The sequence below is a fragment of the Colias philodice genome, chromosome 15 (assembly GCF_061535455.1).
Source record: "Colias philodice isolate Cphi_HAF_F1 chromosome 15, ilColPhil1 Martin Lab GWU primary, whole genome shotgun sequence".
Taxonomy (NCBI): domain Eukaryota; kingdom Metazoa; phylum Arthropoda; class Insecta; order Lepidoptera; family Pieridae; genus Colias; species Colias philodice.
The window spans coordinates 9,123,897-9,149,442 of record NC_143100.1 but is presented as its reverse complement, the minus strand read 5'-3'; the positions used below and the strand labels follow the sequence as shown (position 1 = coordinate 9,149,442).

General features: G+C 33.5%; 1 protein-coding gene across 2 annotated transcripts in view; it reads left to right on the top strand.

Moving 5' to 3' along the window:
- LOC149482433 (synaptotagmin-5-like) overlaps positions 1-25,465 on the top strand; it is a 39,995-nt gene extending 14,530 nt beyond the window's left edge. The window contains exons 1-9 of one of the 2 annotated variants that reach the window (XM_089703853.1): positions 4,277-4,381; positions 7,764-8,069; positions 11,223-11,366; positions 15,824-16,053; positions 21,271-21,503; positions 21,853-22,060; positions 22,309-22,535; positions 22,921-23,066; positions 23,390-25,465. In XM_089703853.1, the coding sequence (XP_089559979.1) occupies positions 7,914-8,069; positions 11,223-11,366; positions 15,824-16,053; positions 21,271-21,503; positions 21,853-22,060; positions 22,309-22,535; positions 22,921-23,066; positions 23,390-23,536 (1,491 nt within the window). In that variant the 5' untranslated portion in view covers positions 4,277-4,381; positions 7,764-7,913 and the 3' untranslated portion in view covers positions 23,537-25,465. Of the gene's footprint in view, positions 1-4,276; positions 4,382-7,763; positions 8,070-11,222; positions 11,367-15,823; positions 16,054-21,270; positions 21,504-21,852; positions 22,061-22,308; positions 22,536-22,920; positions 23,067-23,389 lie in introns of those variants that run through there. The other variant, XM_089703852.1, reaches the window with a different exon arrangement.
- Positions 25,466-25,546: the final 81 nt, after the last annotated feature.

Below are 25,546 nucleotides of genomic sequence, written 5' to 3'. Positions count from 1 at the left end.
TAAGACCAACAGGAGTTGAGCACTGCGGGTAAAACCGCAGGGCACAGCTAGTGCTTTATAAATGGGAAAATTATAAAGAATAAAATAAGGCTCAACTGTCCGATGTTCTTAGTATTTTTATTCAGTTAACTTATTAATTCGAATTTATTATGTTTTGATAATAATAACATGATAACATAATAATTAGAGTTCGGTTTGTATGTACAGCATAATTAGTATCTGCTGATATAATGCAATTATTGTTAGATAACCTAATTAGCATTCATTCACTGCACATGATTTAATATCGATGTGTCATAGATAGGATATTAGTTTATTATAGATATATTAGTAATTATCTAATGGTGATTTACATTTAGTTGAAGATTTAAAAAAAAAGTTAGAAAGTATTAGCTTTGCAGCTTTATAAGCGGACAAAACAACAGAAAAAGATAGATATAAGAGAAAGGTTACCTTCATCTTATTATCTTACCTATACTGCAAAGTTTCATCAAAATCCGTTCAGTAGTTTTAGTCCGATAGGGTAATAAGTATCCGTGCCTTTAATCTATTCATTTCGCTAAAATTTGAGTATAAAGTATCCGAATGACTGTATGTTTTAAACAAGTACTTTATATTTAATAACAATTGCTGAATGTAGAACGTACTCTAATATTCTACACTAAAATATTACATCAGGAGCATAAAGCAGGTAATGAAAGCTAACCGCATAATAATGAAACCTAAATTTAACCAAAACATTAAACTTCACGTGACCTAGAAAGCGTTTGCTACGTCCGTGTACATGATTTATACGTTTTAGATTTAATTACTATTTAAATCTATATTATGACCTATCATTGATTAATGTTAAGCAACGGAAATACATCATTTGTGAACATTTCAGCTCCTTAGCTATCACGGTTTATGAGATACAGCCTGGAGACAGACAGACAGACAAAGAAGTCTTAGTAATAGGGTCCCGTTTTACCCTTCGGGTACAGAACCCTAAAAATAATGGTCATCAGTTAAAAAAACGGTTGTCTTGAAATAAGTATTGGAAATCTACTTAATTTGATCAAAAAGCTCTCCATTCAACCACTGCATTTTTTCAAAAGAGTAACGTAAATTTAATATTTATCAAATGTTCAGATATTTGAACCCAGAAAAAGTGGGAAATATAAATCTTAATCACGAGCTCGTGTATAACCTTATGTTTCACAACTAATGAACTCACTTTTAATTATGTCACAACACCACTTTTTTCTAAAGCTCTAGTATAAAAAGTGTCCTCTTGCATTTTCTACATACATGTTACATTTTTCAATAATTTATTACTAGCGGTTAGTTGTTCGTGCTGGCAACAGGGTTGAATACAAAAAACGAAAAAAAATAGAGTCAGTTTAAAAAACTTTTTATTAGTGAAACGGTTTTCAAAATCGGTTCAATAATTCCTGAAGTGCATTCAACCATAAAGCAAATTTTTCGGGTTTATAATTTTAGTAGGTTTTGTTTCTATTTCAAACAAAAATAACCTTTTGTTTAGAATAGAGGATTTGAGGAACATACCTTACTGCTCTTATTCAGAAACTTTAATTAAGTAGATACATACTTTACACCGAATAATGAATTTACAATAATATTTTCTCTATTAAGTATTAGTTTTTCATTCTTAAAATCCTTAAGAAAATTTCCTAAACTAAAAGTTTTCCTATGCATTTTAACGCGTATATTAGTTGAGGAGTCAATAAGAGAACGGACCGCTCGAGTAGTAATGTTGTGCACACAGGGGAGGCTAGCGCAAACAAAGGCACGTTCCCTACATATGTCTACATATCTTCTAGCGGTCTATGGAACGTATTCATTGAAAATTATATATATTACGATACGTATTCATTTTGATGCAATACGGGTTCCAGGTGTGTACTGAAAATAATAAAAAGATTAACAATTTTTTTTTCGTTAGTTAAATACTGTAAAAATGAAATTATTCATAAGTAAACGATTTAACCGACACCATAAAGATCATAGATTGGTCGCAATTCGATTCAAGGAAAAGTCATTTTAAAAACCGATTTTCACATATATAGATATCTGCTCATATAGTATTTTTTAAATTTCAATACGTTTTAAGATTAAGTAATAAAAATAAATTTTAATACTACCTTATTTCGCCGAAAAGGTTCATTTGCTAGTTGAAACAACTAAGTTAAGGCCTTGGCCAAGTATATGAAATTGCATTTTATTGTCTTGCATTTAACTTCAACACGGAACTGCTCAAGTTTCATTAAACTTGGTTCCTTAGTTTAAATAAAAGATAACCCAATATGTAAAGTTGGTCCAGAACAACACCAACATAATATAGAAAGTTTATATTTGTTCAAAATTAGTGTAATGATGTTAAATTTATAAAGTACTAGATTTCCGCCCGCGGCTTCGCCCGCATTTTCAAAGGAAAACCCGCATAGTTCCCGTTCCCGTGGGATTTCCGGGATAAAACCTATCCTATGTGTTAATCCAAGTTACCCTTATATGTGTGCTAAATTTCATTGTAATCGGTTCAGTAGTTTTTACGTGAAAGAGTATCAAACATCCATACATCCATACATCCATACATCCACACATCCACACATCCATACAAACTTTCGCCTTTATAATAGTATTAAGATTAAGATTAAGATTAAGATATGTATACCTACTAGGCGAACGCTATCGTTTTCGCTCCAAAATAATTTATTTTTTATATAACATATTAATATAGATATACTTGTATACGACGCTGTATTTAGCACTTACTAGAATAAAATAAAATATGTATTCTGTGTTTTAATTTTCTGAAATTCAACATTAATTCTAGGTCCAAAAATATATTTACGCAACACAATGCGCATGAACTTGAAGATTCATTTTGAAAATACATAATAGCAATAAGGAAAACAAAAACGGATCTTTTTTATCCTTAAAACAGTAAATTACAAAATTGCGAGCCTAATTTAATTTTATAATAAATTTACATAATAAGTTATAATTTAAGCCGAGATAAAATATTTTGATATCCTCATAAACGTCGGACATCTTTGTAGAAGTTTTCTTTAAAAGTTCTCAAATATAATATTTCATTATGCTGACGGAAAACCATAAATCCGTCTAACGCTTCCTTGAAAGTGAATTTATTATGACAAAATGAATACTTTCAAGAAGATTTTGCTAAGTAGAGCAAAGGCGATGAAAAATGCATTTGTGCATTAGTAATCTTGCAGGGTTTTAAGGCGCTAACGAACGATGCTTTAATTAATTATTTGAGCCAGAACTGTACAGGACTGCGCAGGCATTAAATATGAAGCGACAAATGGAATTATCGAAGCTATAAAAACTGAACGTGATTCACAATGAATATTTCATGTAATCCTTTGAAAGAGCGAAGTGCATTCCGCTTGTTCAAAAGCTATATTTTCTCTAACAAAAGTTATACCTCTATTATCTAGTACCACAAACCTCGTGGCTGTCACCCATAGTGAATCGGAAAAAATAAGTAGATGGTAGGTACAATATAGGCACAATATTAACTGCGTAGAACCTAATAACGATTATTAATATAGCCCCAATACATTTCGATTTTTATGTTGCAGTTTCTGCACGTTACTTCCACAAAGCATATACCACTCGTCCTTGCATTCTCCTTACCATTTATAAAGGCCTGCAAATATGAAAGGTGTTCGTATTCCCAAGACGAGCGACATGACCTTCCATACCTGTTGCTTGGTAAGAGATGACGCGGCCAAGCGCCCCCGCCCCACAGCTGCCATGTTTGAGAAACCCGCCTAATATGTGGGAGATTTTAAACGTAAATAGTTATATAAAAAATCTATAAATTTATGTGTTATATTTGATGGATTTGTAATGTTTGTAGTATTACTTTGTGTAATTTATCGGTCACAAAATTTCTGGGGGCTTAGTAAATTTATAATAGGTTGATAAAGAATAGGTACTCAAATCTCGTGGTTCTCGCAATTATCGCAAACTAAAAAAAAAGCTTATATTTTTCAAATCCCAATCTTATATTTTGCTTCTTACTGAAACCGGGCAGCCTATAGTTATTCAAAGCCTATGCAAAGCATATTGTCAAGTGACACTCAAACTTATTTATAGTCCTTGCATCAAGGAAGTGAGAATGCACAATTAAATCCTAGCATTGCCAGCGACCTGGAACAATTACACGGGTGGCCACATTCGAAACTGAATTGGTAGATACGGGGTAAGGTCGAAGGGAGGCAACTCAGCGGCCCCGGGCGGCAGTTTGCGCGAGCCGCGGTGCCAACCGCGCGGCTACGCACCTCCGGGACATCAAATAAATAGTGTTTATTTCTTCCATTACCGTGCTCAATCATATTTTACTGTATAGGTACAATATTTACGAATTTTAAATTAAATATGTAAAAACAAAGTGAACATGCTTTTGTGTGCTGTCTAATATCGCGATCGTAGGGACCATTTAGGGTTCATGACCGAATGCAATTAATTCTAAAATTTTAAACATTCAACTTAGAAGTTATTAAACTAATATATTATCCTAATTCTATCATTGCATTTTGCTCTCGAAATTAGTAATTTGAGCCAGAACGGACTTTTATTACTTGCAAATTATGCTGAGGCTGGAATTGGCTTAATTTTCTGTTGGCAAATAGAATCAGAGGTTCTCGAGTCAGTTGCGAAGTGCTCATTTAAATAAATCCGTAATCTAGTGAGATGATCTTCCTCCCGAGGAGTATCTGCGCGCAACAGTTAGCCCATAATCTGCTTTCGCCTTATCTGATATACGCCCTATTTTAGGTCCAACCCCGAGCTTTACAGCTAAAAATTTCGACGAGATAAAAGAGTTAATTTTCTTCCAATTATCAGAGGCTCAGTGTACAGTAATTGTCCTTGCAAATGTCCTATAGGGTTTTAAGATTGCAATCGACGTAATTGATATTTGATAGGTACCCTGTAAGTGGCCTTTATTGGGGTAAATTTCCTCGAATGGTTCGCGCATGTTAGTGATATTACGCCTCGTTTAATTTTGAGTGCTCTTACATAAACAAAATTGCGTTATTATAATTCACGTATGTATGCCTTGATCCTTGAAAACATAAAAATTTTGTTGCATTTATGTTTTGATAGAAGTTAGTATTGAGAGAATACATGTTATCTGAGTAGTTATATTTCAAGTTAGCAAAGTCTCGTGAAACAAAAACATTACGTCCATTGAAAAAGTTTCGGCACAATAATTATAATATTTATGTTACTCTCCATCCAATTAAAGAAAATGAATGAATATAAAACGCACTCATATAATCTTAGCAATTAATTACAACCCAATGCAGTGAACCGGAAAGTTCAAAGTGTAGACAGGATCTTCACCGCAGACACTGCGTGGGCGCTGGCCGTACTACGAATTACGATGTCTGCTTGCGTAGGCTTGTGTTTACTGTTTACGTTATCTCATTATTTTTATTATAAACTGAAAGGTTTATAGAGGATTCCTTCTGATATGCCACTATTTAACTCTGTTTTTGGTATCGTACTTGGGCAATTGTCTTTCAAATCTTAAATGTAGAGATTATTATAGTGTTCTTTTCGAAATTTTCATTAAATATTCATCAATCAATTCTAATCGGATAGTATCATACTATACATATTACCTGCACAAGAATTTTATCAAATTCCTGATATTCAAAGAGTAGATATTATGTACTTCACAACTCCATAATATGTTCTAAAGATTCAAAGTGTACATGTTCAATTAATATATGAAAATCGGGGCATAAGAAGTGATGATTTATATTAATGTATTCAACCCGCTGGGCTAATCTTTTGATTTTAATAAACATTCAAATTCGTAAACCTTTAATTTACAAAATACACAAACAGTATCCCAACTAAAATGTTTGTATAAAAAAATACTAAAACAATATATTAGGTTAGTAATTAAAAATATCAATCATATTTCGGCGCTGTTATATCAATAACAACAATTCGAATGAGGAATACGATATCTCCCGATTATAAAAGGTTTCTTTTTTGATATCACCTTTTATTAAATATTAAATAATCAGCCAACGTTCCTACAGTACCAGAGTTTAATCAGACAGCTTATATTGCCCGTAAAAATTCATATCTCATTCATATTTAAATCAATATGAACGAAAACGTTGACCTTTTGTTCAGTGGCGATATTACTGGAGTCGAGTCAACATTGTTTTATTTTCACAGGCCATGTCCCTTGTTCAGATCGGCTGAATTACCAGTTCTTGTTTATTTTCCTCTTGAAACCCTCCTAACTCTTTAAATTCAGCAATTCACCTGAAAACAGTAAAGATTAATGGAATGAAAACTGCTAACGAAGACAAGATAAGTTGAAAAAGACTTTAGACCGAAAAACAATCGATTACCTACATTTATTTTTCAAAATGTAACTAGCATTTTTAATTAAACTTATTTAATATTTTTCGAATTAACAATGAAACGTTTTTCATACATTGTAGAAAATTGAACGTAATTGAGTGCATTTTCTCCATATCCATCTAGAGATCTACACGAGAGTTCACTTAGCTCAGAAGGCTAAAGCGATATGGGTTATTGCTATAAAGTAATTCAAAAGTATTATATAACAGTACCTTTAACGTCCATAAAATATAATAATGTGTAACCTAAAGTTATATAATATTAATACATTGAAAGTTGTGTGTTTGAAGTCCATATTAAAATTGATCCGCGATCAAAATATTTCTGGAATATTTTGAAACTAAAAGCAAACTAATTCGCGTGATTATGGATTTTTTTAATTTGAATATCATTCGATTTATTCAACGATGCATTATTTTGTTATTATGTCTGCAAACTATAATTAATTCTCTAGTAACAAAAGGTTTAGATCAAGATTCTTACAGAAATGATAAATGAGAATTTAATTACAGAATTTCCCTTTACAACAAGAACTAAGTTTGTAGTTCTTTAGCCCGCTTCGGGTTTTAAATGGCACCCTCATCAAAAATAAACTTCTTGCTTTTGTTTTTATATTGCTCTTTCTTCCTCAATGTACTAAATTTTGAGCACCACTGAAGCTTTCATTATTCTATAATCGTATTTAATAAAACTTTGCAAATAAATTTAATTAACCATAATACATTACAAAATATGATCACTTAAAAATACTCGTCTCGCTAATTTTGGATGAAGCCTCTAAATTAGCAAGCGTGGACCGGGGCTCAAATCTAATCAACGAACTTCAGTAATATGTAAAGAAGTTTCCAACTTTTGTACTCTCTTCATGAGGCCAATGACTCGCTCCAGTACGGTTTTATCTCCAAAAGCAATTTCAAGCTAAATATAATAATATCCCAATTCACTTTTCTCCAGTCTTCAATCTTATCGATAACGCGTGGGGTATTGTAATTCTGACGCTACACTGTTTTAATATAAAATATTATGTGACTTAGGTATGTGCACTTATAAAGAAAGATGTGATTCTTTCATATTCGGTAGACTTATTTGTAATGGTTCAATGGAATATCGACAAAATTGATTTTGAAAATTAACCAATAGATGATAATGATACATATTAAACGGAAAAATTCTTATAAAAGGTATATGTGAGATTATTACCCGAGAGCATTCGCAACGCAGACCTAATCCATCTTACCTATCTCCATTTAACATCTAAACATTTATTTGCTCTTATTCTAAACAAAAGTGGCTATCAATAAGCTTCTATCCAGCTCCATAATACATAAATTATTCTACAGTATAACAGATCAATAACCAATCGACAACGAAAACCGACCTAAACAAAGAATAACCAAGTATTTTCTGAGAATATAGTATTTAGTGACAAATAGTGAAGTGATAGCAATAAAATGTGTTTTTAAGTTGTATATTAATATTAAGACGTAAATATGAGTGGTTTGGGTCCTCCGAGCGTGTGGGCGGCGCAAAAGCGGCTCGAGTCGTGGGCCAGAGCGGCGAGAGAGCGGACCTCCAGCGCTAGTAGCGGGCAGAGTCATAATTCCACGGATAGCTTTGGTGATGACAAGTCCCATGGAAGCCCTAGTGTACGTATAAGATTCTATGCAGACTTTGTTTTTTGAATGTATGGAAACAATTAACGATGAATTTAAAAGAGCATTTTCCTAACTTAGTAAATACAGCACGACATTCATCAATGATATCATATATAGGTACTTATTGATTGTGATCACTAGATATTTATTGCTTCTACGTCGAGAATTATTTCACTTCTATTTCCTCTCTTTTATATATTTTCACGAACATTAGATAAAGTATAAAATGTACGGTAAATGTAAATGTCAGCGGATGAGATGTATCGGTATTTCAATTTGCCTAGATACGACGCAGCGGAATGTTTTCCTTTATTTTCAATATTGGTGTTTTTCAGTTCGCAAACAAGTTTACATAACGTGAACAATGCAAATTGAATTGCCTTGTTTCCAATGAGATCAATGAGAGCCATCGGATATCCATTATTGCCGGTTTACAGTAGACTCGACCAATGTCAGCGGCCTTCGAGAGCCAGTTACGCTACAGCCTCTAACTACAGTTAGAAGTATTGATTCTACTAACATATTTTATGAGCGCTGTCTTGCGCCGGCGAAGTTTATCGGATCCTATTTTGATGTGCCTCGAATCATTTAATTTTGTATTAGACTAGATGAATTCGCGAAAGCTTCGCCGGTAGGTAAATACGATGTTTTGTTGTACAATCTTAATTCTTTCACAAACATAGTATTGTACTTTATTTGTGTAACAACGTGCCATTTGGTTGTCTGTTAACATACAAATAGATCTAAAAATAAAAGCAAAATATTCTACGTTCAAATAATTTCCATACTATGTTTATAAAAGCTTATAGGATTACAAGATCTAATAGTGTAAGCTTAGGAGCAGTAAGCCAGGGGAAATTTAATTAATTCCTATAAATGAAAACCGCACGACGTTAGTCGTCGTTTTATTTAATGAAAAATATTAAAGTGTATTGGATTCATTTCCAATACATTATGCATTTATCGTGAAATGTTTTTAAAATACATTTATGAAATAGTTGGATAAGTTTTGCAAAAGCAAATAGCTGCCGACATTTTATCCTGTCTTAATTTCCGCCTTACTTACTTGCAGGAAATAATGAAGTCAGATATTTAAATTTTAAACCAGCGTGGGTAGTTGTAGTTTAATATCAAAAGTAAAAAAGATCTAAACGAGAAATTTAAATGTATGATGTAATCAATGCAAGATGTATTGATGATCCATAATGCATAAACCCAATTTTTACTATCAAAGTGAATAGAAACAACTAAGTATATAAAGTGTACATGTATCGAGTATATAAAAACGATACGATCACAATATGAACTCCTCATACACAGGATGCAGGATATCTCCTGTATACGTGAGCTGCCTGTAATATTCATATAAGTGAATTGCATCACATAATACGTAGAGCGCACTTATGACGAGGGCTTAGGTTGATCCAGCTACGGTTTGTTGAATATTGCAGTTCTGATAGCAGGTGGGCGTGGAATGTTACTAGATATTCGCCCGCGGCTGCGCTTGTAAAGTTATGGAATTAAAGTGATGTATAGTCGTTGCATGAACTTATATTACATAAAATTTCAGTTGTTTCGGGCTACCATAATCAATCAAAAAATCTTTATTGTTCACCACGGAGACATCAGACAAGTAGGGACAAATAAGAAATTATAAAATATAGTAGGAGAGACAAACAAAAAAAATCCTAGTTAAAATTGGGTAATCAGAATCAATCAATCATACTTCACACATCAAATAAACATTATATAAATACATATGTACATAAAATCTTCTGACTTTAAAAAAAATCGTAAGTCATTCATAATTCATATCTTTATATTGTAAAATCAATAGTAATAGCAATAATCAAAACACAGTCATTATAATAATAGAGACGTTCATTAATTCATTCATTCATTCATTTTATCGAAACATAATAACGTTATTAACTTATATATAAGAGATTATACTCCCCGTGAAAACATTCCATATCAAATGCAAGGTAAAATTGTTTTCAAATGGCATTGTTATGTGCATTCTAGGTAAATCATGTAAGTTGTGCAAGAACATTTCAGTAATTCAGACCTAAATATAGAAGCTAAGATACGGAGACGGTAGGAAACCGCACACTTTGTAACAATCTTAACGTTGAGGAAGCCTTGAGTGTGAGAGTAAACACAAAAGTTGTATTTGTCTGAAAAGCACAAATGAGGAGGTTCTCTTATCGCTTTTATTACTTTCCGTTCTTAAAGGAAGTTGGATACTTTTATTTCCTTCAACATCGTGTTTTCACTATTTTACATTCTCATCAAAAGGAAATGGCTTTGGCCCACTTCTTCTAATTGGTTAGGTTTTATGTTTGAAATAAAAGTCTTGGCTCAACTGAACCTTTTTCTAATGCTAGGCAAATGAATAGACATGCTGACGACAAAGATCTATAAATGGTAATGGGGCTAATTTATAGACCGAAAAGGGGAATAAGTTTCTTTTCTTAACGCATAATTTAACCTTTAAAACAATTTATAAGCCGCTTGGCGTGAGTTTATCTTGTAAGCATGTTTTTACACGTACAAAACGGTTTAAACATCGGGTAGCAAACGATACGTTTTTGTTACGGAAGCGTCTAATCAGGTGGAAGACAAGTAAGTTCTTTCCACTTTGTTGGACAAGTTGAGACGATAAACTCATTGAAGCGTAACAAAAAGTGCAACGATTGTGATTGAAGCGCTTGACTTCACACTTTCTTCGGATCTATACTTCAAGAACTAGATTTACATAGCTGTTGACACTGTTTATTCTTCAGGGGAATCTTAAGATTTGTAAGCATTTATAATACTAACTGAAGCTAGGGGTTCCACTCGCGAGGTACCTGTTAAGAAAGTGGCCTATGTGCTTATCCAGACTATTGTCTATCTCTGTACAATAAATAAATATTATACTGATGCGATCAACAGTTTCTGTAAGAAAACTTTTATTTTAGAGGGATTATAATTATGAAAATTTAATTTACCCCTGCGCTACGATAAATACATAACTTTTCACATGTTCACATCCAAGACGCACAATTAAATATGTGTACCGCCCTTTTCGAAACCCAAAATTCTCCTCCTAATACTTCTTCTGATAGTGAACTTCCCAAATAACCTGTTCCACTATTACAGGAAATGCTGATACCCAAGGAGCACTGTCGGATCCAGCCGCTGAGCGAGACACGCACGGCGACGTCGCTCCCGCACGCAAGACTCGCACGCACACCCTCCATCTCCTCACAGAGCAGCCTGGATAGCGGCACTTCGAGAGCTACTGTAAGTATTTATGAGACTATGAGTATGTATGAGTATCTGCCCTCATCCCCTCCATCTCCTCGCAGAGCAGCCTAGACACCGGTACTTCGAGAGCAACTGTTTGTATCTATGAATACCTATAATTATCAATGTGTATCTATAATTATCTATATTTATGATTATCTATAAGTATATGTGTGAGTATCTATTAGTATATTTGTGGAAATAAAGTTGAAGTTGATACTAGCTGTCTTTTTAACTTTATGTTTTTATGATAAATTTTTAACGTGTTTTTTTTAAGAATGATTAATTATCTGTGTTAATTCTATTTCAAGTGGACTTTAGAGGGATAGAGAAGGATGAGGAGATGCTTATTTTAATACGGTATGATTTTTTTCGACTTTCATGCAATTGAAGTCGTAGACATCTCTATCAACAGACTCTATATATACCTAATTAAGATATTTATATTTTGCATGAAACCTTAAACTTGTGCATATCATTCTGTGAGAAATTTAGCTCATATAATAATGTATTTGCCTCTAACTTTCTGTATAAGCATACTTAAGAGTTATAGTATTGTTTGTTTCCCAAATATTAATGAATAAAATAAAAATAATAAAATACAAAAGTTTCGCAGTTCATTACAATAACAGAATAACTTTTATTGCGAACAAATAGTTTGAGTTATGTAGAGCCTTGAGCTTCCTAAAAAATACGTTAGTATCACCATTATTAAGAGCAAGTTGGTATATATAAAATTATTTATTAGTAGATGCTAAGTTTTATAAATGCAAAAGATTTTTTTCTTACAAAGAATTGACAACAAAAAAATTAAACCGGAAGGAAGCTTTTAAATACTCTTTACTCCTACGATTTTTATGAAATTTTATTATATTTACACGTATTAACACTAACCAAATTACGAATACAAAAATATGTATCTCAATGCAAACCTACTATCATTTAAAGTTAAAATTGTTAGAACAAAGAAAATAAAAAGCCATTTTCAACTGAAGATAAACGCAATATACACTCACTGAAAATATAGACTCTATACGGTACCGACGATGTGAAAAATATATGCTACGTATTGGAAATATTATAGATTATAGAACAAAATAAAAGTATTCGTTGTACCTTATTTTACAGTAGAAAAACATTACGCTATGAAATTAAAACATTCATTATTAACATTGCAAATCAGTTGGTAATTTTATTTGATAAGTCCAATACATATTTTCGGATTGTATCAACTGTATAACATTTAATAACAATATTTGCTTTTAAATTTTTTACTCTTTTGTTGATATACCTACTAACGTACGTACGTTGGAATTGATTATTATAATAAGCGTTATTAAAGGAAGTTATGAAACAATAGTAGGATCTATTGATTTCACGTGTTCAAAATTGATTTTGGACATACAACATTTAGACGGGTCTCTGTTATAATGGTTCAACCTCTGCTAGCTACTTCATAAATTATTATGAGTATTATTCCAGCCATTAAATTTGATATCGGTCTGGAAACATATTTCTATCTATGTTTGATTTTTCTCGACTATTTTCATTATAATTCTGAACCTATATTCTTAGAATTCAGTCCTCATTAGCTCCGACATCATACTAATGATGCCCCCGAAACATCATTACCACGATATGAGATCTAATTATCCATCAAATGTTATACGTGTTAATTCGGCAGACGAATATGTTCTCCATAAAGCATTGGTATTGAGTGTAGCAACGCAATACAGAGAGAATTTATAATAAGCTCAAATACAGGTCAATTTGTGCCAAGGACATTTCATAAAGGACTTTTAGATGGAATTTCGGATTTGACTCTAGAGAATTGGCTATGCGTTTTCATCGAGTGTTCTAATATTTATGGGGCGAGTGACGGCTTTTGTGTGTGTTAGATATTCACTATTTAGTTTTGAGAATTTTGAATTTTCTTTACGGACAAGTAAGTGATCAGCCTTCTGTGTCCTGCCAGACCGAGACATTTTTTTTTTCTTCGTCTCCACCGGGAATTGAACCCAGGACCCCTCGGTTTTACGCTCATGCGTCAACCACTGCTCCAAGGAGGCGGTCAAATCTAATTACCTAGCTTTCCTGCAAAACTGACAAGAGTGTCTTAATCTATTTAAATATCTTGGAATATTCTCGTATTTAGCTACAACAAAGTTAAAATTAAACTATGCATATTTCACCGGTAAGCTCTACTGTCGGACGCTGGCCGTTACTCTTTAATCCCTTGGCTATCTAAAGCTCTTATCAACTAACAACAACTTTACACTCTATAGCAAACTGCATCGCTTTGTTTCTCTGTCAACAATGCAATAGTAAATTTACCTTTAACTATATAAAGTATAAACGTATATCGTAGGAATAATGCAATGTTATTAGTACCTAGCGTATACAAAATCTTGTATCTTGCATCTTGCAATATTCCTAGAACAGAAATAATTTTGAGAAAGTCGACAAAGTGAAACTTTAAAAAGGAAAATCCATATTTTCATAAGTTTATTCTTTTTTTTTCTTTTTGTTATTCTTCCCTTTTCACTATTAAATTAATCTAATAATCTAACGCCATAAAGACCCCTTAATTTAATCACTACAAATCACAAAACATATAGGTATATACACCTGCAGAAGCTTTAAACTAGATAACAATGTTCCACTTTCCAATATTGCAATGCTAATGTATTTACGTGGCAAACTGCAAACAATGATATGATACAGTGGGCTCGCAGTGAGCAAATACAATTAATCATGACTTGCATATCTAAAACCGAGCAATCGACACGCGAGGTGCGACCAGTACGACCACCGACTATCAATCAACCACCTCGCATGTTCCATATATCCATTACTCATTTGTGCTTAATATCAGCGAATTGTTTGCTGCAATTTATTGCAAAATAGAACGGAACAAAAATCAGTTTTCACGTTTTAATTAAACTGCGATACCACGTATCATTTGTGTCAGCAACGACCAATATCGTATCCATTTTGCTATTCAGCGATTTTAACATTCCTGTTGTTTTCAATGAAAATATATATTCGGACTAGAATATTATTTATTTTATAACCTGTTTCATGTTTCTCCAACAAACTAAAGTTTTAGCAGATGGTTTATGTGACTGTATAAATAACTGAAACTTCTGGGAACTGTCACTGAAATGTTCGTAGCTCGGTTTGCAGTAATGTTTAATATAACAGTTGCTACTTGCAATTTAATGTTGAGAATATTTGCACCAGCGCAGCTCTTTGCACCTTAATACATACATTAATAAAATATTATTTTAATGTACACCTTATGGAAATAAGAGAACGTTCCAGCGTATTTCAAAGGCAATTTATTAATACCTATGTATCTCTGTACCTAGGTAGTGTAGAGTAGGTAAATCATTTTTAAGTCCATTTTAAATCATTGTTGTTTAAATTTCGCGATATTTTACTTAACATAAACTGCTGAACGATAACATAAAGTTCAAAATTATAGCACAATACAGATAATCGTTTTATAAAACCAATAAGAAGAACAAGCTTAATATTATGTCTCACACCTATACCACCCACTCAAACATAATATAACCACATAAACAGCCAAAGATGCATCGAACCATTTGGTTCAGGATATTTCCAAGTTCAATATTCCTTCAGCTCGTATTCCACTGTTCGCAGTGGAGCGAGCAAATGTCTCATGTCACCAACGCGAGCGGTACTCTATGTATGGAATCATGGAATGCACACCTATAATCGAATGCTCCTTCGATACGCTTCAGCTCACAAAGGTTATATCGAACCAAATGTTTGCACATATGTTTATAGCAATTTCAGTTGCTTTGCATTTTCTTGTATTTGTTATAGTATAAGATCTAGGAAATTCTAGGTGTCCACAGAAACTTTTAACGATTAAATACATATGAAAAGATATATCTACATATGAAAAACATAAATTCATCGTCTAAATGAGTTTGTATATTGCAGTAGATATTTAATTGTACAATCGAAAAGTTGTTAGCATTCGAGTGCCCTATATTTTAAGGCAGTAGCTACCAGAAATTATTTTCTTTCTGCTCTCGTTAAGATATTTCCAGATAATATTGATGTAATAAAAATAAGTTACAAGATGAAACCTTGACCCTAACTTCAAAAATATTAACGAGGTCAAATTTCAAGATATTGCTTCCTCAATCTATCTGAATCAATACAAGGTACGATAAAGGTTGTTTACATCATGAAACTTCTTTTCTTCCCTTTTCCATAAAAGTACAGTAACCTCTTGGCTCTTAAAGCAAGAATATTCTAGTGTAGGAAAGTGGCGGTGCTGGATGGACCATCTAGCGTTGCCACTGAAATAAGTAGGTAACTGCTAAAAGACGCCTTGGTAACGGTGTTCAAATTTATGTGAATTACCTTGTTTTGTTGTCAATAAATTGAGCATTGACTCTTTATTATACTTGCAGAGTCACCGCGGTTCCTCACCAGCGATACGCACATTTGCACCAGACGGTCGCACGCTAGAAGCGGGTATCAGCGTGCCCCGTTCCCCCTCCCCGCTGCGAGCCGCGTCACTGGACGTCCGTGCAGCGCCGCTGGCCCACGGGTCTCTAGCGTCGTTGGCTGATACGCCTGCACCGCCGAGTCCTAGGCACGCGCCGCCGAGATGCTTGTCACCATTGCTTATGCCACCAAGGTATGCGTGTTTCCGAAAGGTCGAACGCTGGAAGCCGGTATCAGAATTCTAAGCTGCGCGCTGGGTCGCTAGACGTGGGCGTGTCGCCGCCCAGATGCTTGTCGAAGCTGCTTATGCCACCAAGGTGTATGAGATTAGAATTTTAGTATGAACTTATTATCAGGGATAAAAAAGCCTAAATATTATTTAGTAATGTAATTAAATTAATTAGATGTAGCTTTCTAACGATGAAATTATTATTGTAATTGATCTACTAGTTCTCCGTTACTTAAAACAAAAAAACGAAAATATCGTTTTACTTTATGAGATTAGTAATACATAGTAGGTATGAAATCCTACCTACGTTATTTTTTATGTACCTACTTGTTTTTATCAAAGACGTTATAGGTATACGTGGCCTTTATTAAAGTGTTCGAAAACCGAAGATTCGATAAAGATCTATACTAGACGTATGTTCACATATTATATTTGAAAAGAAACCTTCGTGATAAATTCTGCAATCTTGAAAACCCACGATAATACAAGATTAATTAGTGTTTTAATACAGTTGCTGTCACTCAAAGCAAAAGGCCGCGCTGTTTCCGAGAAAATGCACGGAATAAATTAAAAGAATAGCGAGGAACAAGGATCGGACTTTCAGCTATTTTGTACATGGACGATATCATCGAATTGGGTCACTTATTTACTGAATGGACAATTAAATTACAGTTAACCTTTACGATCGTTTCGAAGCTTCTACTAGATACCTTCGTATGTGTCTAAATCGGTCGTGTTTTGTATCGATAATATAGAGTAATATAGTTACACATAGTTATTAAAATGTGACATTTATGAAGCTTTAGTAATAAAATGTGTATATTACGTAGTAGTTATAATATTGTTTAATATATATTTACTAGCGGTCCGCCCCGGCTTCGCCCGTGGTACATATTTACGTTTTCTCTACATAAAAACCATCCTCGTACTTCAAGGAATATAATAAAAAAAGAATTATCGAAATCGGTTCAGCCGTTCTCGAGTTATGCGCTTACCAACACATTTTGCGATTCATTTTTATATATAAGAGATAGACCGATGTGATGTTAATTTAATATAAATAGGATGATACATGTTCACATATTAATTTGTGACGTTTATCACACTTCGACATAGATTTCCTGTAAGGGTATAAAAGGCTTTATGTAGCCACCAGCAAGGCGTTTAGTTGTTTACCCGAAAATACGGGATCGATATGAAATACCACATAAACATAACTTTTGCTATCGGTTATACGTAACTTACGAAAAACAGACTTTCAATAGGTATCCTTCATATTGTGTTTTATGGGGATTTATAGGTATAGATAAATCATTCTATAGAGAATGAGATAACATTTGTCAGTTATATAAAGGATCATTTAGTTATATTCTATCCATTGTTCAATTTTCATATGAACATATTAATATTAAAATGCAATGTATTATGTAACTCGTGTTTAGCTTTAGAGAGAAGCAAGAATATAATTACGAGGAAAATAATATTGCTTCTTTGTTGATAAATTGTAAATGTTAGTTTCCTGGTATGTGCTATTTTATTATTCTTCCAGGGCAAGTAATTAAAAAACTTACATTATAAAATGCACAGTGAACAGATTTACCTACGAGCATGTAGAGTACGTAGTACGTTATACGTAGCACCTTGTAGATGAATACGTAGCACGTAGCGTTATGTAGCAAGCAATCTCGTGATACACAATTTTAGCTAGGTATAAACTAAATTTCATTTTCAAGCAGCTAGCACATCATTTCACAACCTTGTAGGAAATCCATTTAATATTTGATGTTTAAATATCAAAATAAATATTTACTGGTAAAATATTAAATAAATAACATGACTTTACATAAACGTGGAAGCATCCAAACTAGGTGGCCCAATTCATCCGATTTTCAATCGGGTTCCACAAATAGCCGTCCCTTCCTGCAATTTAAAAACGGAGACGTCAATTTTGAATTTGGTATATTTTAACAAAGGTCCTACGGAATCAATCTGGTGCGGGCGTGCCGCGCGCCGGGCTCCACAAATTGAAGCAAACTCAATTTGCCTCCCCTCCCACCGCCGGTGACACCTCTTTCCGACACTACAAACTCGACACTTTTCCGATGTACACAATCGATATAGTCATTTAATCCGATAATTGCTTTCGCTTTACCACTTTGATAAGTATTTCAATTTGTTTTTCACTTTTATGCGAGCGCCTCTGTTTTTAATTAAATTCTGTCGATCTACATAAGTATTTTCAGCGGTTTGATTATTTAGAATAGATTACGAATACTAAATGTACAAGTATTCTATCATTGATAATTTCTGTCTCGAGAGTCGAGATAACTAGTCTGTGATTATTACGTTGAATTTCCGAATGAATCAAGAACTTAATTGTGTCCTAAATCTATATAATACTATGTATATAATAAACTTCTATATATAATATGATTGAAATGAAAAACTATGACGTATTAATTATTTACTTGTCTTTAGTTTATGCCAAACAAATCTTTCAACTCATCTTTGGAAACGCCCAAGCCGTCAAGTAAAAACTAATTATATAGACCGGATATTGCAGGATAATAATTATCTTCCTCTCATTATGGAGAAAATGAGTAGCTTATACTTTGATCACTTGATTTCGCTGTAAATTATATGCCCCCGGGCCTACTGTCAACAGTTTACATGATATCTGAATAATTTAATGGGTCTGAAGGACATTGGTACTATAACGTTACGAAAAATGAACTCAACTTGGTCTGGCTGGCTTAAATATTAAACAGCCTTAACACCCGTGTGCGCTTTCAGAGGCTATCAAAACTTTTCGTGTTATAGACTAGAACATTATAACTATTTAAATATTAAAAACAACATGAATTATTTTCGAGTATACTGAATGCTATTTTTTCAAACATATTATTTTAAATTACTATCTCATTATACTTTGATCAATATGCAGGGATGTGCCTTATAGTTAAGATAGTAATATGATTAGTATATGAAGCTTTTCTAAGTCCTAATATTAACAGATCTTTGCGATAGTTCATGGGTTCACTGAAAGGTCAAATATGTAATAATCCAACATCGATATGAATCATTACGTTTGATATAGTAGTAGGTAGGTACGTATCGTGTCCCATATTATTTTATTGCCTACTCAATTTCAACTCAGACGATCCATTCTTTAAAGATGTAAATTTTATGCTACATAAAAGTAGGTGATATAGTTAGTTAGCGATACTTTAAAATGTTATTTATATAGTGCGTGGTGTAATTATTCATAAACAATGTCGGTAAACTAAACACAGTTCAAAAGCTTTTAGGCTCTAGGTTTATAATACGCAAACGCCTTTTTCTGGTAAGATAATTATATACATAGTGTAGGTAAGTACCTTCTTAGTACCCATATATAAAAATACGTTTGATAATTACAAAACGTAGGTATTACGTTTAAACTCAGTTACTTTTATATAAAACTGAATAAAGATCTAAACTATCATGTTTAAGTTTCCTAAAGCAGACTCTCGATAGTTAGGGAAACTTTAAAGGAGATCAGCTCCATAATAATTATAGTTGCCATAGTTTTCATGTCTATTCGATAGTTAAGGATATCGTAGAACCACAGACATGTATATATAAGTAGACAACGCAAGTACCGCGATCTGTATGAAAACCAAGCGTGTCATATTTTTTGTACTGACCTTGACGCGTTATGACGTCACGAGCGCTTTTTAGTGATGTTAATTTCATTTTACGCTAAATCGATTAGGCCGCCACTCGCGCGGCGATTCTAGTATCGTCCTATCCCATCGAAGTAAATCGAAAGAAATCAGATCAAACTAGATCTATGTCTAAGAGGTAGTCAAATAAATGAATCGTAATCGATTACTAAATCGATTCAAGACAGAAAAATGATAATTACCATAGACAGAGGGATGATAAAATAAAGTTATAAACCTTTTAATATTCTAACAAGTAAACTAATGTGTTTTAGCTTTTTCTTACATATGCCCATTGAGTTACCATGTACTACGTACTAGAGAGGCCATCGAAAGAAAGTAATGAAACTGTCAATCAATCAATCTTTATGTCCCGTTGCATCGATCCATTTTCCTTTTATGTTCGGGTTACTTGGAAAACTGAAAAAACAAACATAGTCTAAGCAATAAGGAGTTTTCTTAAAAAACTCCCAAGATGACACTTTAACTAATGGCGTCCATGTCATAATATTTATTTTTAGTACCTTTGTATTAAAATACTTAAAAGTTCTAGGTCAAGTCGTATTAAATGACAAAAAAAATCTATGCCTTTTTTTCTGAAAAATTGCTCCTTCAAATTATCATTTATCTGTTCGATTATAAAATCGATTAGAATTGAGAACTGTTGCATCAAATGAACATCACTAACCACAAAATTGGACAGAAAAATGAGAACAGAAAAATGAGAAGACGCTATTCATTGCTTGTTATCATACGACGCGATCTTTACCGTGCCAAGTAAAAGCCGCAATGTATTCCGAATCATTTCGTATGATTTGGTATCCGTGTTTGTCACGATCGTTTTCCACAGATATTCTTTATTTGATTTTAAAATAAATAGTGCATATTCTGATTAGAAAATTACTTACCGGTGGAAGGAAACATCTCTGCTAACTCGGCCACTCACAGCTGTGGAGTTTCTACAGTTTATAACGGCGTAATTCGGCATTTTACTTTATTCAGCTTCACGTCTTTCCTTGGCGAACTGCAAGCGCGGACTGAGTGTAGGCCAGCGTCAAGTAAGTTTCATAATCGTAGTTTGGACACGGGAAGTACATACACTCGCTTAGTCTATCTTGATATATGTCCGTGCGTAGAACCCTTCCTCGTGCGATACCATTTATAGGTACCAAGTACCTACCTTTACCTTTAACTTAAAATTACTTCCATCAGAAATTATTATTTATAATACCTAAGAGGCTAAGTAGCATTGTAACTAGATATGTAGGTATATAGATGGGTGTTCTTACCAGTTACCGTTAAAAATATTATACATAAGTATTTGTTATTCCAAGACTGGTTCAGTTACAATTATAAGTAGGTTCAAATGCAATGCAACAAAATTCAATAAGTACTTAAACTGTTTCAACTCAGAAATTTATGTTTATTTATCTTTATTGATTTTACAGTGACATAGGATACAATTGCTTTTTTCCAGAAGAATAGACCGCAGCAACTCGCTCGTGGAAAGCAGTAGCGGAGTGGGGCCCCTGAGCCCTGGCGGTGGAGCAACGATCAGTTCCCTGGGAGCGCTACAACCAGACCTGTACACGAAGAGAGAGGCCCCGCTAGTTATAGAGCTGGAGGGCCCTGGACCCTCTCTGGGCAGGATCCATTTACGATTGAAGTATGACTTCGATCGGTCTGATCTGGAAGTCCATCTCATTGAAGGTAAACATTTGTTATTCGTAGTATGTATAGTTATTTTGTTAGACTTTTTTTAGGTAAGTTCGTATAAGAATCTAGCATGGTGGTATTTATATTAAAAGTTCTTTTTTGATTATGAAGAACAAGCTTTTTATTAAAATGTATTAAATAGAAAATGTCCTAAAAAATAAACTTTTACACCAAAACTTTTAGCGTTCATACATATTAATTCCAACAAAAAATTTAAATTCTATGTATGCTTTGGTATTATTACTGTAAGTACAAAGAATGATTATGTTCCAATAAATAAATAAAAAAAAGAAAATATATAAAATCGTGTCAAAACGTATATTAACATAATTAACCCCTCCAGCGCACGACCTAGCGGGCTACGAAGCGGGCGGATTCAACGACCCGTACGTGCGCGTGAGCCTGGCGCCCGAAGTGGACACGCGCGTGCGCCAGACGCCCGTGCACAGGAACGAGGCAAACCCGTTCTTTGACCAGCACTTCAAGTTCCCCGTGTCACATGACGATCTGTGTGATAAGACGCTGCTGTTGCAAGTGTTTGATTATGATAGGTAAGAAAATAAAACGACCTTGCGAGGCTGGCGGGTTCAACGACAGGGTTTTTGTTTTTGTCGTTTACAGCAGATACAGTGTCAGCATTGCGATAATTAAATTTCAGACTAGTTAAGTAATCAATTATAATACAATAATTATAGAAGAAAGAGTAGAAGTACCAAAGACTAAAAAGAAAAAAGGCATTTAGCAATAAACAGAATGTAAATTTCCATGAAAAACTACTATTATATTTTACTATCCACAGGTTCTCCCGCAACGAAGTGATGGGATCGGCCAAAATACCACTCTCAAAGGTGGAAGTAGCGGGTGGTGCAGAAGTATGGGCTGAACTATCTCGGGAAAGACGTCCTCCAGAGGAATTACAGGAATTACTCCTGAGTCTGTCGTACTTGCCTTCTGCTGAACGACTCACTGTGGTCGTTCTGAAGGCTCGCAACCTTCTGCCACCACAGGAAGGGAAAGATGCTCTGGGTAAGTTTGGAGTAGTTGCGGTTTAAAAACTGCTGTGTGTATAAAGTGCAGTTAAAATTAGACTCAACGCAATGATCTTTATACAATAAATTGTCTTTATGAAAAATCTCTAAATGTACATAAATTATTGATCGATAATTTAAACAATAACAAGACCATAACAAGACAATAACAAGTTAAAACAAAGTTGTTTACTCCTGACTTATAAAGGTAATAAAACAGGAAGCTACCTCATTATGTTTTAACAGATAGGTACGCCGTACGCAGGTTACTGAGTAGAAGGCTGAATTTTCAGATAGAGTATAAAATACCTACTGCAATAGAAAAACATGATTCATAAAAATCAAGTCCGTCAATTCAAATATTAACAAAATATATGTTGCAGATGTGTACGTGAAGGTGTATTTATTGGTGAATGGCAAACGTGTAAAAAAGAAGAAAACGAACAGAAAGGAGATAAACAACCCCGTTTGGAACGAGGCACTTTCTTTCAGTCTCTCTTCTTCCAACCTTCAAGAAGCTTCGGTGGAGGTGTGTATAACATTTAACTTCTCTAACTATTACTAACTTTATATTTTTGAATAATCCAATCCTCTTTTTACGATTTTGAAATCAATATAAAAATCAGAGAGGTTCGACCTAACCTACAAATTATGCTTATGTAGATAGATAGATACTTTTTTTTTAACATTTCTCAACTTTTACACAAAATCTTTCCAGAAGTGTTGTGATTATAAATGCCATCCTATACCACAGATTAGATACTAGTCTATACTACCTTCGTCGTAATAGGATAATATTATTTTATCACATTTTTTTCGTGATGTAATAATTTTGTATCAATCAACTTCCAGATCTGCGTAGTAACAGGGGGTAGCAACAACCTAGTAGTGGGTTGGTGTTGCGTGGGCGCGGCTGAACCTGCGGCAGAAGGCCGGCACTGGGCACAGATGGCGCAGGAAACCCGCAAGGCTGTGGCCATGTGGCATACGCTGAGATAGACGCGATGGTTTCACGTTTTTAGATGCAGCTCAGAGTTCGGGTGTGGCGAATTCTTGCCTTGTGTTATCTACCTATTAAATAAATGTGTACTTTTTTTGTCTTAGAAAATGGTTTACTTTATTACCTTTCTATACCCTCATAATAAGCACACATGACATGTTGACGTGTACATAGTAATGAATTAAGTTTTCAGTTCATGTTTTTATTGGAAAATATGAGAAGACAATAGCAGAGAAACCATCGCAGTTAATGGAGAATAAGGTGGTGTGACATTAATAGTTGTAGCAGGGCTGTAGCACACCAATGTACGAATGAATTGTAATCAGTTAGTTTTGTGAATAAATTACTTATGGTTAATGATTTTACTTAAAAAGTAGTTGTAATAAATACGCTAAGACAAGAATTAAACACGCAGTCATAGCTCGTTCGTTGCGTCTAAAAATGTCTGCAAGTCATTCGCAATAAATTGTCGTAGATCCCCTAGTAGTAGCCAGAAGTTAACTTCGGATTATGATGCTTGAATAAAATAAAGTATTTTATAAAAAGAGAAACTGTATTTCACCGTGTCAGTTCAGAATGATCCACTTCAAGCCTACAGTGTATAATGTATACCTATAGACCCTAACCCTAAATAAAATAATAAACCCTAACACATTAAAATATTGTAAAAAAACACTGCAGCCTATTAAAATCGTTTTACAGTGCAGGTGTTCACTACGAGAGTATGTAAAAGTAACTGCAACTCTTGGTAACTTACCTAGGTACTCTTCATAACATTGTGAACTGAAATCTGAAATTTTCAATTTCTGTGTAAGACTTGAATAATTCGAAGTCAATTTTTGGCTATAGCCGTAAAGATGTGCGCATTGGAACTACTGAAAACATTTATCGTGTTTCTGAACAACTATTTTCTTATTATTGATGTATAATTAGCCTAATTTTCATCGAAAAAATATAATAGTTAACTACATCTTTTGTTTTTGCAACTCAGAAAGAAACACCACAAATGCTTTCAATAGGTACCTATCCCTTTTGCGCTACTATAAATGTATTATAATATGTATAGTAATGTGACCTCATCTGTATAATTTAACAAAATCAATCAAAAAAGAATATGGTAGTGTAAGTAGTAAGTTAACAAGGCAAAAATTTCCTCATTTATTTTAAGTCATTCTGCTTACAAGATTTAATACTACCAAGTTAATTGTTATACTACCTAAGGTTATATTTTGGGTTAGCCGTATGAGGTCATTATTACGTCTTTACGACTTACATAATTTATTAAGGGCGATTGTATTGTCCAGTAGTTAACGTGTTTAAAGATTAAAGCCATAGTATCTTCTTATATATACCAGTGTGTATCCACTATCCTCGACTGTGGGCTATTTATCTTAAATGTATTGTTATTGATAAACTGATAATGTGTAAAACTATCCCGGATTGGATTGTAAACGGGATTTAATAAATTATATTATGTACCTTTATAAAGTGTTATTTGAGCTTTTGAAACACCAAATAAATCTTATGAATTTATAGAGTTTTATATGAGAGTATTAGCGAATCGAATAATGAAATTTTAATAATAAAATACCGTATTTTCAAATGAATGTTAGATATTTCTATCTCGCCCACAGTTACTATTCTGTCACGATGTGTACCTTATTGTGTCTAGTCATTATGTGATCTCTTTTTTTTTAAGAATTCTATAAATAAATATATCGAATTTCATTCCAGAATATACGTACAGTAGAACTCCAATTATCCGAATTAATGGGGACCGGGACCCATTCGGATAATCAAATATTCGGATAATCGGATTAAAAAAAAATATTGCCATTGGAGAGAATAAAAGCTACGTTTTGATATTGCACTATTTTTTTTATTGAATTAAATGAAAGAAACATGAAATTTTCACATGTTTTAAATATTTTTGCAATCATTTTTCTTATTTCCTCTAGTGACAACACATCTTTATCATCATCATCCTCTCCATATTCTTGTTAGGGGAA